The sequence below is a fragment of the Cydia pomonella genome, chromosome 1 (assembly GCF_033807575.1).
Source record: "Cydia pomonella isolate Wapato2018A chromosome 1, ilCydPomo1, whole genome shotgun sequence".
Classification (NCBI taxonomy): Eukaryota; Metazoa; Arthropoda; class Insecta; order Lepidoptera; family Tortricidae; genus Cydia; species Cydia pomonella.
In genome coordinates, this window is record NC_084703.1 from 29,347,355 (window position 1) to 29,364,318 (window position 16,964).

General features: G+C 35.4%; 1 protein-coding gene and 1 long non-coding RNA gene across 2 annotated transcripts in view; one reads left to right on the top strand and one right to left on the bottom strand.

The window, feature by feature from the left end:
* LOC133528198 (uncharacterized) overlaps positions 1-7,520 on the top strand; it is a 149,635-nt gene extending 142,115 nt beyond the window's left edge. Inside the window, exon 2 of the long non-coding RNA XR_009800966.1 lies at positions 6,521-7,520. This is a non-coding gene — a long non-coding RNA (uncharacterized LOC133528198). The remainder of the gene's footprint in view (positions 1-6,520) is intronic.
* Positions 1,422-16,500, bottom strand: LOC133528080 (peptidyl-prolyl cis-trans isomerase). The gene is made up of 5 exons (XM_061865298.1): positions 16,056-16,500; positions 10,824-11,015; positions 7,783-7,983; positions 4,858-5,030; positions 1,422-1,577 (listed from the first exon to the last, which is right to left on the bottom strand). Exons 1-5 carry the CDS (start codon positions 16,263-16,265, stop codon positions 1,433-1,435), a joined length of 921 nt encoding a protein of 306 aa, XP_061721282.1. The 5' UTR covers positions 16,266-16,500; the 3' UTR covers positions 1,422-1,432.
* Between the last annotated feature and the right edge of the window lie 464 nt (positions 16,501-16,964).

Sequence of the window (16,964 nt, forward strand, 5' to 3'; positions counted from 1 at the left end):
AAATCTGATGTTTCACGCGGAATACGGTCGGGAGCCGATTGATGTTCGCGGCAAGCATAGGAGTCGCGCGGCGACTTTTTTACATGCAAGGGACACACTTTCTTTTTATCTCGATATAGTTCTGTGCTTTTGATATACATACATATATTTTTTTTTTTTCATCACACTTGTTTGAAAAAGATCTTATTCCATACAGGTGTGCTGAAGGACAAAGGCCTATTTTGTTCCCGAGGGAGTTATGAATTGTGAAAAAAAAGTATGACTCCCTAGGGAGTTATAACTTTCTTTTTTATTATGTCACTTATTCATACAAACCAAGTAGCATAAATGAGTTTTACTTTTAAAATACTGACGTTTATAAATTTAATATTTTTGTTTATGTTTCAAATTATTTAATTTGATTAATTTAACAGGTTTTTTAAATATTTTTACATAATTTTAACGTATTCCCAAAACTGGTGTCCATACAGCAAATTATCATATCTCAAGTACTTATTGTACATAATTATATAGATCGCTTAAATGTACTTGTCATTTCAGGTGGCGTTATAAGTACTTATAGACGTAAGTAGGACGGCCTGTATGCATTAGTGAGACATTTTTACCCAATGTTTTTTTTTTTCAAAAAAAAATATTTTATGCAATAATACTCTGCATTAAATAACTAAAAATTGAGGTCGCCGCTATCTCACAAGTATTAAAAAAAAATGTTTTGAAGCCTTTGGGTCAAGTAAGAACCTTGTTTTTTTAATGAATTACTATTACGTGCATGTAACATCTAAATTTAAGAGAAACTTAACAACTCGTTTAGCTACAAAAAAAATAAAAACAATTTTTTTAAATTCCTTTTTTAGCCAAACCAAGGGGATTCTAACTTGAAATTTGGTAAAACGATATCTTACAATAAGACAAATAAACGCACCTAAGAGAGGTACACATTTTAGCCAGGGGCAGTTCACTATTGGATTGCGGCCAGACCCTTTATACTTTATTTTGTTTTTTTTACACTTTTGATTTTTCTCTGTACTTGTAATGTAAGAGAATATTACTTGTCAAATGTCATCGATCTAGTTCAACGGACAAGTACCCTGTACATTTTGATTCCCTTTGAGTGTGAAATGTAAGTTTTTTGCAGCAAAAACGGCCGTATCTTTTTTTTACGTTAAGTAACATGAATTAGAAGTTTGATTTTTTCAGAACATCAAGAATCTGTAAAGCCGAGTATATGGTTGTAATTTCAACTCGATACCACCAAGCGTTTCCGAAATAAAGGGTCTTGTCAGACACACTGACAACAAAATGGTCCTTTAAGGGTTCCCTTTTTTCCTCTTGAGGTACGGAACCCTAAAAATAGGCGATGAATTAATTTACTATAAACATTTTGGATTTTAGCCTATAGTTTGGAATATTGAAACTGTGCGGAAGTCTTGAATCATTGTAATTCGCCACAATTGCTTATTATTACTTTAGCGGAAACTGTCCCACTTTTACTGCCATATCTTTCTATTTTCTTCAATACATCCAGTCCGGATATGACGTGTCCAAACACTACGTGCTTTCCGTCTAGCCAATCGGTTCTGAAACAAACATATAATGTATATTATAATAGATTAAAACTTACAAAAGAACAAGATGCCTCACTCTGAAACCGATATTTTGTACGGAAAGTTTTATACAAAGTGACCAGTTTTCATTGAACTTACTTGAGTTCGTATGACAATGTTAATGATATCTAATGTACCATATGTTCTTGTGAATAAACTTTCATTCATTCATTCATTCATTCATTCATTCATTCATTCATTCATTCATTCAGACGCGAAACCAAAATAGCATTTATTTCTTTTAATTAATTCCCACCACCTATACGGAAGTTCAATCATAAATAAATATTTTTTCCAGTGTGTAGTGTAGACGTTTCCGAGCGATAAAAGTTGCCTAAAATAATTAAGTGATACCTACGTAGCTCGCATTCATATTGATAGTTATTGGGCACGACGACAGCACCATGTAGCGGGTACAACTATAGGCTAAATTAGCATGTCTGCCACAACTGTCAAGCGAGAAATAAGTAAAAATCGTAATAATTTCAATGAAACCTCATGATATTATGATATCATAGACAAGTTTAGACGATGGTAGTATCGATAATTACATTAACATTATTGTTGTTTATTGTTAAATATGATCCTATTTGTTCACTTTATTAAAACGTTAGGTTACTTTCTATTTTCTGCAATTATCTACTTATTTTGTTGTTCTTATTTTAATATTATTTCGATTGGCTACAACACATCTTGTTAGGACGATATTTATCTTAAAAGAATCAATGTTTACTACAATACCTATGACATCTGCCAACAACTTTACAACGGGTCACTACTGACAGTGACGATGACGACACTAACATACAAGGTGCCCGTGAGCATTGCGAGAGATTTTAATTTAACGGTGCATTCCTGATGGCAACAGAAGCAAAAAAATTTATGACTTTTTGTGAAATTCGACAAAAAAAAATTTTTTTGTTTTTTTTTCCCTTTTATCGAACACTCCTGTACATAAAACGTAATTTTTATAGATAAACACATAACCTAAAATTAACTAAAAAGTTTTTATTTTATTTGGGGGTAGCCTCTCGAATACATTTTTTTAATTTTTCGATGTCTATCAATAGGTATGTCCAGACTAGACCTCAAAGTGGCAATACCGCAGTCAAAAATGTGTTTTGTACCGACTTATGGCGAAATAATGATTTCAAAAAACATTTAATTATCTCTGAAACTAGGCCTAATCCAGAAAATATTATATGACATTTTAGTTTCTAAATATTACCAGGAATACTTAGTTAAAATGTCTCGCAATGCTCACGGGCACCTTGTATAGGTACGCTAACGTCTATGTACCTATACGCTACGCTACGAGCGAAATGCATAGAAAGTAAGTTACGTACACGCTAGCGAATATCAGTGACAAGCTCGCCGTAAAGCTACTCGCCAATAATACGTGCAATGATCACAAATGATGCTTACAACGACAAATTATAAGTAAGAACGAATCATGCAAATTGTTACAATTTATTATATGTATGGATTCAACTTACCTGTGATTTGTATAATCTCTAGACCAAAAACGTTTTCTATAAAATCGAGAGATTGACAAAATGAAATTTCGACTAACCTATTATCGGTAAACAGGGCCCGTACATAGAATAGAATAGAATAATTTTATTGGTAAACACAAACAAGACAAATTAAATAATATCACAAAAACATAGAAAGTATAAAGTGCCACGAAATGGCCTCATCTCAGCATGTTGCTGATGGCTTCTAGCGTTGATCTTCCGAGGAGACCATCATATGAGAAAAATCAAGAAAGGTAACAGATAAGAAGAAAAAAGACATAAAATAGAAAAGAGTGAACAAATGGTTACATAGAAAAAAGATAACGACTAAAGTAAGTAGGCAAGTAAATACACTTTATTGCCCCACAGAAGAAAAATTAACTTACAGATTTAAAATGTAAATAAAGGTAGCAACAGGCGGTCTTATTGCTGCGAGCGATCTATTCCAGACAACCTTAGGGTAGCAGGATATAAACAAAAAAAATAAGAACAAGTAGTGCACGAATACATTACAGGAAAAAGAAGATTACACATTAAAATGAATTAAATACGTGCCTACCAATAGGTACAACCAAATAGTTAAATATACACATACATACAATATATACATAATACATATATACTATATATATACAGCGGCACACTAAGGAAGAACTTCAGAAGGTTTTTAAAGCTATGAAGAGTTGTAGCACACATAATGTCTAACGGTAGGCTGTTCCGCAGCCGAATAGCTTAAAAAATGTGAAAACTTGTAGAAGAAAGGGGGGAACGAGTAGGTATTTCCGTGAAGGTCTGACGGAGAAAAGATAACTAAAGCGCTCTTTAAGATATGAAGGAGTAGCGGGGTAGAAAATAATGATATAGAGAAGAGCTAAATTATGAGAATTACGTCGAAGACTAAAGTATAGGGAGCCACTTGAGCTGGGCACGAAAGGACATGTGTTCAAATTTACGTAAGCCAAATATAAATCTAATACTTACAAGGATTTTGAAGGCGTTCAAGTTTATTAAGCTGGTCCTCATTAAGATCCACATTACAGGTGTCGGCATAATCTAATATAAGCATAAAAATCCGCAGTAATAGGCACCTAGTATAACAAGATCAGTCGCAGTAATTGACACACCGTAATAGGAGCAACTACTTTTTTTCCCGCAGTTATAAATGCATGTAGACTCTTCTTTAAAATGTTTATTAACTAAAGAAAACATTAATATGTCACGCTGTTGATTTTTTAAATCGGACCACTCATACACCTCTTTTAATCTGCTAATTTAAAACAATTGGGGAACATCTAGACTTGAAGGTTTTTTGAAGCTTGGTTACTTGTGACCTTTAAAAATTAAAACTTGGAATAGGTACATTTTATTTTAGGTTTTTTTACTAACCTCGTTTTATTTTGTACCACATATGCGAATTATAGGTATTTATTTTTCATAGGTAACGGCCCAACAAAAGTTTCGGTTTCGGTCGAAACTAGAACCAAAACCGAACCTTCGGTTTCGGTTTCGACAAAAAACTTATTTCAGTCGGACACTATTAGTTATTCTATATAGAGTTGAGTTGAGGTACCTACCTACCTACATATAGATAACAGTTACATCGATATTTGATTTTGTCAATCTCTCGTTGTTGCTAGAAGGTCTGAATTTATCATTAATTATGGAAAATGTGAAACGTATTATTATGAATATCAGTATTATAGTAGTAGGTAATTCATATTCTGCCATATTCTTACTTTGCAGTGCAGAGGAAAAACTGAGACCCATTGGAGTTTGGACCAGAGTTAGCCATACTCAGCACACCAGGTCCTGAATGCTTGAGTGTAAAGTTTTCGTCATCAAATTTTCTCCCGTAAATAGATTTTCCTCCAGTGCCATTATGATTCGTGAAATCTCCACCTTGACACATCTGATTTATATTAGTTAAGGTTTCCAAGGTTTTGTAGGTTCTAATACACAACTAAAAAGGTATCACTACCAGGGATAACACGAATGTAGCATTCTTCACATTCGCGAATGCGAATGCGAATGTCCAGGATGCGAATGTCCGAATGCGAATACGAATTTTAGGGAACATGTAGTTGTTATTATCTTTTCTAATTAGAAAAAAATAAATCAGTTAGTACATAAAACATGTTACCTCTCAGAACGGGATGTTATAAAGTGTTGAAAAATGCTATGTACTGGTCAGAATGCATTACGTGAAAATAGTTTGCGCGCACTGCCCATACACGAGTCGACGAGACAGGACACGACCTGCGAACATTCGCATTCGCAAAACATTAGGCGGGTCCATACAAAGCGAGCATACGCGCGAGGCAATCTCCTCGCGCACAAAATGGCCAGTGTAGACGTGTCTCGGCCGAGGCGGCGTGCTCGGGCGAGGAAAACGCACGCGCCGCCTAGGCTGAGGCACATCTACACTGGCCGTTTTGTGCTCGCCTATGTGTGCTGCCTATTCGCGAAAGCAGATAATTTCTTACAGCAGGCGCGCTTTCTATAAGTGCGAGTACGGCTCATATAGACTATAATAAACTAAAGTCGTCTCCTTCATGACTTTCGTAGACATCTCTTCTAAATACCTAAAACTGGTATGGATCTGTTCCTCGTTATCTCAAGAATACGAATGACCGGGTTTAGCTTATGGAGGGGGGGGGGGGGTCGAAATAAAGGGGGGGGACAGATGGCGGCCGACCATCACTAATATTTGTTCACATCTTGAGTGCTATGGGACCGATCAGTTCGTGTGAGGTCTCGTTTGAAAGATAATTAAAGGTACTATTGTTGTTTCTAATAAAGTTATTATATAATATATTTATTCCTGCCAACTACGGGTTATGGAGGTAAGAAGGGAGGTAATAGCGATAGGCTTGTAATTCGATGGGTCTGATCATGTCGTTTGTTACTAGATGTTGGTTGTGAAAAGACGCGCTAACACGAGACACGACTCGGGGGCACACTGCTTGAGCACGACTGCTAATATGCCGACTGGTGCGCTCGACGTATAAACGTTCAAGGATAGCAACTACCTACCGCCGAATATACTCTGCGTGTTAGATATTTCTGGCATAAAGTAGGCACACTTCGGGATGGTGGGCGGTATGGCGCTACCGTCGCCGTTTAAGGTCGAGTTTGAGGCTCTCTTTTGCGCTGTGGGCCATATTACCATCAGCATTCCATTCAGAAATAAGCTAGGTAATTATAAAAATGGAAAAATGGCTCTCACTTATGCAGTCAGAATTGAAGTGATCTTTCATATTATGCATAAAAACTAATAAAAATCCAGTCAGTTTTTGTAAAATAGCCACAATAACTTTCTTATATTAACTAAAAAAATTCGACAAAGGCCACTTAATGGCGGTATGGTCTACTAACTGAACGGTAAGCACTGTTGTATAGACATGTGTAAGTAATGCGCGTAACATCACAAATGAGATATCACTCAAACGCGTAATGTTGCATTACGCATCACTCCGAGAAACCAAGCATTACTTCAAACATCACTCGAGCATATGACTGGCCGAAGCGCGCGTAAACTCGTAAAGCATCAATATAGATTGACGCGCCGGTAGTCGGTACGAAAGGTCCGTTCAAGTAGAATCCGCGTAATGTATAATGAGCAATGAGACGTGATGGTGTGATGTGTGATGTTTGTTTGCCATGCTATCATTACTTTGCTATCCCGCTCGCACCCGCACTCACTGCTCGCTCGCTCTCATTCCGCAATGCTTTCGGAACACTTCGGATCGGTCCGCTCGGCCGGTCGGTAGCAGTCGCATTTGAGTTATTGCAAATTTCATTAAATTGATACGATAACGGATTTTTGCACCTGCAATCGATTTAAAACTGTAATGCGTTACCATAGAGCTTACAATGTTTTTAGTATTTTACCTATAAGGATGCGGCTAAATGATAATTCGCTTGCGAGTTTGAATTTGACGAACAAAAACGTATTTACTGTTTATTATTGTTGTGAAATGTTTGGTTTGGTTGACTTTCGCGGCAAACTAAATTAAGCACGAGTGAAGTTACTTATTTATCTTTAATTTAATAGTGAGCTAGTGTTTACAGTACATTCTCGTATCAGTATCATATCATAATTTTATTGATATACCCAAATAAAAATACTACCTAGTGACTCTCGATGGCGTAATCTCATTAATTAACAGATATTTTCTTTTATTTTTTATCTATGATGCATATTTTACGACTATAAAAATAAAAACATTACAAAAACGATCTATCACATGGCGGTGACAAAACGCAATGCGTAATAGATCGACGCGCCGATATGATACGCCCTAGAGTCCTAACACTCGCTGCGTAATGTAGTTGGTACTGTGATGAGTGTGACGTTGCCATCACGCGCGCGCCCGCGCGCTGTATTCGTTCGGGTAATGTTTCGTTTCGAGTGATAAGTGATGTGATATCTCAGTGTAACATTACGTTTTCGAAAAAGTGATGTGATATAGCATTACTTTTTGAAGCACTGTTTCGCGCATGTCTACTGTTGTAATTGGAGTTCGCTTGCCTTTCTTTCATTTGTTTTGGGATCTTCAGAGTGGCAGAAGTTTTTTTATTCACACACTTCTCTGTCGCCCGTCAACTAATAGCGCCAAAAGCAAAACACTGTAAAATTCTTAAATTTATGTAAAGGATACAAAATCAGGTATTATTCGATGGAAACTACTATTTTGGTACCCAAATCCTTTCTCGTGCGTACACAAAGCTCTAAAGTTCTCCGCAGTTTTGGGCACAACATCGGCTCTTAGCATAATAATGATCCGTCCAAGTTCTTGCTTTGAGACGCTTATGTCAAAATATACTTGAGGATTCCGTTTCTCCGCAGGTTTGGCCGGAATCTGAAAATTAATAATAATTTGTTTTATGTACACGGCCAGCACGTTACTCTAGCAAAAATAGTAAGGAAAGTTTTAATTATGTTCAAACTCGAATAAAAAATGTATAAATAAATACCGAGGGTTCGGTACTAATTTGCACATCTATAGTTTTCAGGGTTTAATTACAAATGTATACTTTTCAGATTTTTCCCTGTAGGGGGAAGCGGGGCAGATAGGCACTAGGTGCAGTTTTGAACACCCACACTAATTCCTCAACTAAAAACTTATGTTCACCTGCTGCAACACTAAAACGTGGCTTTGTATGTGTGAGTGCGGTACCAGCTTCGGTTTATGTCGCTTGCCAGCCGTTGCCGCTTGGTGTGTCAAGATGTGTTTTCGCGGTCACATAGTAAATAAATAATGTATTTTTTTATCGAGGTGTGATGCGAAATTTTAGACTTATAATAAGCGCTAAGTACCTACGTTTATTTCGTAATAAAGTTAGCATGTCATCGAAAAGTATAGTTTCTATTTTTCTCCGTGAGCTTCTACGGATTCTCGTCTTATCTATTGTTTAAAAACCGCAAAGGCGCGTGCCACTATGAAAAAATGGTCAGGCCGCATAGGTAGCGTTTATTGAATTACTACTCTATTGAGCACGGAATAAGATTCATTATGAACTAATACAGAATTCTAACAGAATAGCTGTCTGATCTCTATTGGTGCGTCTAAGGTAGGCGACTAAACGCTCTCAAACCAGCTTAACTTGTGACACTGCGATCCGAAACAAAGATACGTATTCGAAGACCTCGCTTGCACTGGTAATGCGAGCGCACGGCTAGCTAGCGCCAAGGAAGCAATGTTATATTTCTCGACGAGCAGGTAAAAAACAGGGCCGGATTTTCACACAAATATATTTGGGTGGTTTTACGTTCTTTAATTTAAAGAGATAAAACATAACACTATTTAAATAGTAGGTACACATCTAACAGAATGGGTTTGTGTAATTACAATAATAACGAGATATACTCATTTTTATAATCAACTGTTTAAACAGTTGTTTGCTAATTTTAAATTTTAAACAGGCTAATTTTAAATAAACAATAAAACAATGGTAAAATAGTAATAAATATGTATATCCATTTAACAATCCCGTACTACTAATGTTAAAATAGACCTACATATATGTTATAATTATGTACACTAAAATAAAGATATTATTTACAATAGAGTACACATTTAGTAAAACATTTATACAAATTTATATTATGAGTAAACAAAAAAATAAGTAACATATATGCATGTTATCAGAGACATGTTGCGCGACTGACACTACCAATATCTGACGCGTTGGAGTAACTCCGCATGGCGATATTTTTTACGTTCTTTAAAATTTGTAGTTACTTTCCTGCTCGCTAAAAACGAAAATATTGTATTACCTTTTTTTCTTCCCTATCATCTATCTTTCAAATCCAATAGGTCTCTACGACGCTCGAGTAACGAGACATTTAGCATCGTCGGCTCGTAAAATTAATATTTTCATGAAAACAACCATCATAAACCTTTTAGGTTATATGTCAAATGCTAACAAAATCTGACATATTTGTTTACATTATTTTCAATTCCTATTGAACCTCACTTCACAAATCTATTTTGCTAGACAGGTAGGGTAGTGATTTTAACAATGCAATACAAATGATGTACCACAACAAAAGGAGAATACAACAAAAAGACCTGGAGGTTCATAAATTATAAATTATGTTAACTGAAATATAGTTATATAGCTAATGCAAATTTTTGTATCAGATAGAAAAATAACTGTATAATCTGTACTTATGTACTGAAACATGTGTTGTCTCTCTGTCGCACCTTTAATTTCGCCTTTTGTCCGGGTCTGCCTAAAACGTAGTGTGACTAATTCGCGTTATGCCTAGACCAACCGAGAAATAGTCGCACTAAGACTTAGGCCTAATGAGTTTTTGTCCAAATGCGAATATGGCACAAGACTTAGGCCTCTTGCATTATTGTCCAAAATCGAATCTGGCACAGTGAGTCTTATACTTATGTATTACGTTTTTAACCAAAAGCTCCTATAATAGATTTTTTCTAATTGTTTATTTTCCAAAAACATTTCCTCTTAAACGTAAGTAGACGGAGCCCTGCTTTGCGGGGCTCCTATTTCTGGGCAGTTTGCCCTTCGGGCATCTGAAGCTACCTGACGAACCTAACCTACCTATTGACTAATTGTGACTACCCTGAAAACATTACACTTTGGGGGAAAAAACGATTACGAATTTCTGCTACTCACTGATTATTAGGCGTATCGCGAAATGGACAAATAGCTACTTAGGCTTACTGCGTTTGGGACATATTGCGAAATAGGTAATATAAGCAATAGGTCAGCGATTTAGACGAATAGCGAATTTCAAATGAAGTTTTGTCATAATGCGAATTAGTCAGACTACGTTTTAGGCAGACCAGGACAAAAGGGTAGCAGAAGTTGGCCTAGAGGTAATCGGTCGTTCTTATAAAAACCCTACCCCGCAGGCTACGAAAAACATGTTTAAATACTTTGAAAAGATGTTTCCCGTGCAATATGAAATGGTTCTACATTTTTGGTCAGGGAAGAGTCAGGATTTTTTTCTGGCTTTGTCGTGGACAACCTGATTTTTTAAACGCTGAAATGCTTTAAATATCTACATTCTTATCCTTCTGTTGTTCCCTACTAGGTACAACTGAGAAATAAACCGACCACAGTTACCACTTAACAGGCGGACAAAATTACTCCAGTAATTAAAATTGCCTATTGGATATAAAAATTAAAATATTGAGTATAACTGTTATCGTAGTATCAAACTTACCATATTAGCCTGAGATACACACAACTCTCTTGGTTCATCTTCCGCACCATCTTTGGTTAAAGGTAGTGTTTCCCCAGCATGTTTTTGGAGCCATGAGTCTTCTGACCACACAGGACGAGTTGAGCCTTCTTTTATGCGTTGCGGTGCAGCTATATTTACACGAACTGTGCGTCCAAAGAGTTCTGAATCATTCTGAAAATACCAATAGTACAATTGATAATCTGTATTTTTTAATTACAGACAAATCATTCCTTAGTCGCATAAAATCTCATGACCAATTCATGACCATGTCCATGAGGCTTCGGAGTATTTTTTAGCACGGTAAGACTTAAATGAGCTATGGAGTCGTTGTTAACTTTAAAATTAAAGTCATACTCATACTCATTAATTTAATTCATAAAATAAATAATAACTATAAAAATACACCACCATCTTCACTGATGAATAATAAATAATATGCAAGTACTTACTACAATAAATCTATAGAACAAACAATATCCATAGAACACGTAACTATAGGAAGAGTTTTTCATAAACTTCACGTGGTATGACGTGTACGTTGTTCATGTTGTATGTTCTATGTTGGTTAAAAATCCATTTATGACTCGAAAAAGATCTTTCTACATCGACTGAAGTTAAAGTAGCATGATTTAGAACTTCCTCAAATTGTTGTAAGCTTGCCATCATTCGTATTTCATTAATATCCGGGTTCCTTTCAAGAACTTTTTCTAATTTACTCGCATCTTTAATTGTGTCAGGGCCAAAACATGTTAAAAATTGTGTACGTTCGTCTATTATTTGAAATTCTTGCTTTATTGGAATACTAACGGGTGATAACAAAATTAAAAAAGCGGCCAAGTGCGAGTCGGACTCGCGCATGAAGGGTTCCGTACCATTTATGACGTATTAAAAAAAATCTACTTACTAGATCTTGTTCAACATTTTACCACTTTGGACACACATTTTACCACTTTGGAAGTGTCTCTCGCGCAAACTATTCATTTTAGAAAAAAATGATATTAGAAACCTCAATATCATTTTTGAAGACCTATCCGTAGATACCCCACGTATGGTTTTGAAGATTTTTTTTTTTTTAATTTTATGACGTATTAAAAAAAACTACTTACTAGATCTCGTTCAAACCAATTTTCGATGGAAGTTTGCATGACAATGTATATCATATATTTTTTTTAGTTTTTTCATTCTGTTATTTTAGAAGTTACGGGGGGGGGGGGACACACATTTTACCACTTTGGAAGTGTCTCTCGCGCAAACTATTAATTTTAGAAAAAAATGATATTAGAAACCTTAATATCATTTTTGAAGACCTATCCATAGATACCCCACACGTATGGGTTTGATGAAAAAAGATTTTTTGAGTTTCAGTTCTAAGTATGGGGAACCCCCAAAAATTATTGTTTTTTTTTTTTCTATTTTTGTGTGAACATCTTAATGCGGTTCATAGAATACATCCACTTACTAAGTTTGAACAGTATAGCTTTCGTTAGACTGGAGTCGAAAGAAACTCTGCGAAAACGTGTTGTACATTTTTAAAATTCTAACTTAAACATGGGAAAAGGTACACACAGTGGTTCATTTTAGTACAGAAAATGTACCAGTCTCTACTATATATATTATATAATTCTTGCATCCTTGACTATAAATCACAAAAGTGGTAGTGGCTGACCAGCGAAGATAATAAAATTGATAAGATAATAAGGCAAGCCTGAATTGACTCCCTAGCACTTTTAATTATATGAATTCCATGAGCCAACGAGATGTCGCCAAATTTTTTAAGTGTTACCAACCGTATATTTGTCGATCATTCAAAAAGATAGGCCTGGAATGCTACTAGAAGATAAGAGCCTCGGAATACACTGATCAGTAAAAATCGACCATAATGGTCTCAGTGTCGCTAGATGACTCGAAATTGCAAAGGGAAATAATTCAGTTTGGATGATGAAAGTTAATTTCCTTTTGGCAAAACTGATATACCTGGAAATGGTTGATACTATACTAGCAATAATTCTACAATACCAGGAAATATCAAATACATGTATTATGGACAAGTTTGAGCAGACATACATTACAATTCTAGGACTTAGATAACGTATCATTTGTATGTAAGTAACTCCGAAATCTCTCAAACCTTCCACAATGTCAGCTGATTGATAGTTTTTTTGTCTGTTTGAGTAGTTGAGTGTCTTAAAATAATTGGAGAGCTGAAAATTGTGCCCAACTAATAAAAATTACTAAAACTTGTGTTCCGAAAATGGACAAAAACGGTGTCCAAAGGTCTTATTCGAACTTTATATCTAAACTACGTGAAAAAGCTGACCACGGGCCCTATTCTAACATCCATTAATGTTATTGTAAATAATTATCATGTATATATTGCCTAATAATAACAAAGTATCGTAAAAAGTTATATAAGTTTTTTCTCACAGTTCTGAAATAATTATCTTTTTTTTTATGTTATCTTATCACCCGTTAGTACACTGTAATTTTGTAATAGATTTAACAATAACTTGATAATTGTTTTTAATAAAACTAGGCTCGTTTGGCATGTTCGTATCCAGCAATGCGGTTTGAGCGTTTGCTATTGCGATGGCTTCTTTTCTTGGAGATACAAAAACAATACTTACTTTTTATTTGTTCATAATAATCCTCGTAGGAAAAAGCGGCATTTAACCATATTCCCCATCTGGTTATAACAAGCCGCGGTGGTAGCGGCATACCGGGGGCCATCACTTTAAATAATCGTGTTCTCTGTGGCCATATCAGAAATATCTTTTTTACGTTTGATTTTACGTTGTTGACTCCTTCATGTTCTGATCTTATTTGTTCAGCAACACAATTTAGTGCATGCGCTAAACAGAATATATAGTTTTATATTGCAACAATATAGTATGTACTCTAGACTTAAATAAAATAATGGAGCGGTGAGACTGCAATATAGGTAATATTGATTATATTTTTATAATGTAAAATTTAACTACATATATGTAAACAGTATTACATATTAGTCAGAATATTTTAAAACGATCCAGACAACTTTCATTTTAATGTTAACAACGACTCGATAGCTCACTTTAGTCTTACCATGCTAAAAATACTCCATAGCCAGTATCATGATTTCATGAAACACTGTCTATATATATATATCTTCTTCATAATTCTTTACATCTTTTAATATTAAATTTCCTGTATAGATAAATTATCGAGAGCTCGAAATTTCATTTGCAGTGGTTTGTACGGTTTGCATGAAAAGGAAATTTAATCAAGAGAATGTCGCGCAGTTCGGTATGCCTTTTAGCATAGACAGAAGAATGCCTATCCTAATACATGACAGAGACGCTAGGAGATATGACCAGCAGGGTAGGGCTTGAAATGAATGCGAGCAAAACAATGCTGATGACCAATACCAATGAGATAAACACAAGCAAATGGAAACACCTACGAGTATGTGAGTGAATATTACTACCTCGGACAAATAAGGCTCCTGAAGACTCAATGGCCAAGGAAGTCAACAAAAGAATAGCCTGTGGGTAGAAAAAGTATTGGTCTCTAAAAGAAACTATGAAAAACACAGATATCAGTATGCATAAGAGTAAGACTTTCAACAATTGTATTCTACCATGCATAACACATGGGTGTGAGACCTGGTCACTTACTGTCAATGATAGAGAGAAATTAGCAAAATGTCAAAGGGCAATGGAGAAAAGTATTCTAGGAGTTAAGCTAAGGGACAAAATCTCAAACTCAGCGATAAGTGGAAAAACCAAGGTTGGACATATTAAGCTGGATAGACCATTTAAAAGGGAGTGGATTTTGCTCCATTTGTTTTTATAATAGACAAGTTAAGATTTTTTTCTAATGCTAAAAAAATGAAGTACATTTATTTAACTGTCTAAAGAAATACACTATAGACACATAACATATAACAATGTGTGTTTTCTTGTTACTTTACTTACCACAAGAGATTTATTTCTCGAGGCATTGAGTTATTTTGTCCTGTCTCGACGAACGACAAATTTCTTGAGATTTCTCACCTTGAGAATTCTCGAGCAGAAGTCCTATTTATGCGGAAAAGGTCTGACAATGTTGACTATCAATTTTTAACAATATTTTCAAAACATACATAAAAATAAGCCTTGAGAATATTAAGGAAAGTTAGTAATATTTTTACCAACCTTGAGCACCTTATATGGGACAAATGGCCGTCGGGCCAATATAGCAAGTATGCAGACATTAAAAGTATGTACTTTTAATGTCTGCATACTTGAACACTATATTATCCCATACATTTTATTAGTGAGAAAATAAGTAAGGTATGGTGGCTCTGGGATCTTGGATTATTTAGTCAGCATCAAATAGATAGTCACAGCCAAAATGACCAAATGTATTGTAAACATCCTTATTCTTATGGTAATAAAGATGCATAACTATATTTTGCCACTTTGGCTGTAGTTCTTTGAGTTTCTTAAACTGTTGTATGCTAAAGCAGTTGGCAGCATTATATTAGTATAGATGATGCACAGATTTGTCAAATCTAACATTTGATAACATGACAATATTGTCCACACTGTGGTATGGAGGAGACTAGTTTACACTTACTAGCAGGTTTTATTATGTATGCAGCACCGCAATGTAATACATTCAGTAGAGCCACTGGAAAAAAACAAACTAAAGGATGTCAAACTGTAAGATTTCCTTTTGTCCAGCAGGAAAACAAGAAGATTTGAGGAGAATAGTGTGGGAATGCCACCAGGACAGTAACCTGCATCTCCAACTTCAGGGATCGGGCTGAATTAATACAACAAGTGATTGAGAGCACGCCTGCTTCTGGCCGGGCGTCCCTACACTACATCTACATTACAACATGACAATATGAGTTAAATGCGTCTTCATGAATGACACGATCTATACGAAAGTTAATTTGGTTGTAGCTATATTACTTTGTGGGGTAATGTAGTTAGTTACAAGCACATTACCGAACTTTGGTGTAGCAGAAAAGCCATTCATGGCCAGCAAACTAGTCTTAAAAGCACAATTGAGTCATGTCTTTTTGTTTATTAATATTAAGAACCACCTATTCTATTCACCCTCAGTAGTATTCAAACACGTAGTATTAAATTACCGAAGGTGTGAAGTTGCGAACTACAGGTCTGCGTAAATAAAATAACATAAGTATGCCCATTAAAATCGTGAACCAAAAATCATGTCACTTACCATGTTATCGATGGCAGCCAAAGCATCCTCAGCGTTCTCAAATTCAATGAACGCAAAACCTCTGTGCTTCTCAGTTTCATAATCCAGTGGTATTTGGACATCAACAAGCTCTCCGAAGGGAACAAACGCAGCGTTAAGAATTTTCTCATTTACTTCCTCAGACAAGCCACCGACATAAATTGTGCGTTTAGAATTAGGTTTGCTTGTCATTTTAATTGCAGATTTTGACACGTGCCCAACTCAAATAGAATAATGAGACAATTTCAAGAAGTCTCCTTTACCGCACAAAAGATGTACTTATAGAACTTATAGAGAATAGGAGAATAGCATGTTTTTCAGCGTCATAAAGTTAGTGTTAATGACAAGTCACAAGCAAAGAGCATATATATTTTTTTTTTTTTTAAATGGCTTACTGTTGATTGCCAGTGTCATGTCGATTTATTTATGATAACAAACGTATTTCGGGGGCGCGAATTTTTATCAAACACAAGGTTGCTAATCCAAATGAGAATGTAGGAACCTAGGAACGATAGTAAATTTAGATGTAAAGAAAAATCAAAACATTAGTACAATATATAAGTAACTACGAATAAATGAGCCAATTGAAATTAAATCTTTAATTTGTTAAGATTACAGAAAGAAACTAGGGCCACCAAAGTATCCTTATCCTTAATTTGCAACAACTCGAAAATGTGAGTAGGAAACATAAAGAAACTTTTAAACTTAAGAGATCCGCATAAAAATCATCATGTTTATATAAAGGACAAGCAAAGAAAATGTGATTTAAGTCACCTTCGTCTACTCCACATTCACACAGAGAGGAGTCTCGAACATGGATTTTTTCTAAGTGGGCGGGAGTGCAGCAATGGCCCAGTCTCATTCTTATAACTGTGGAGCAGAACTGTTTTT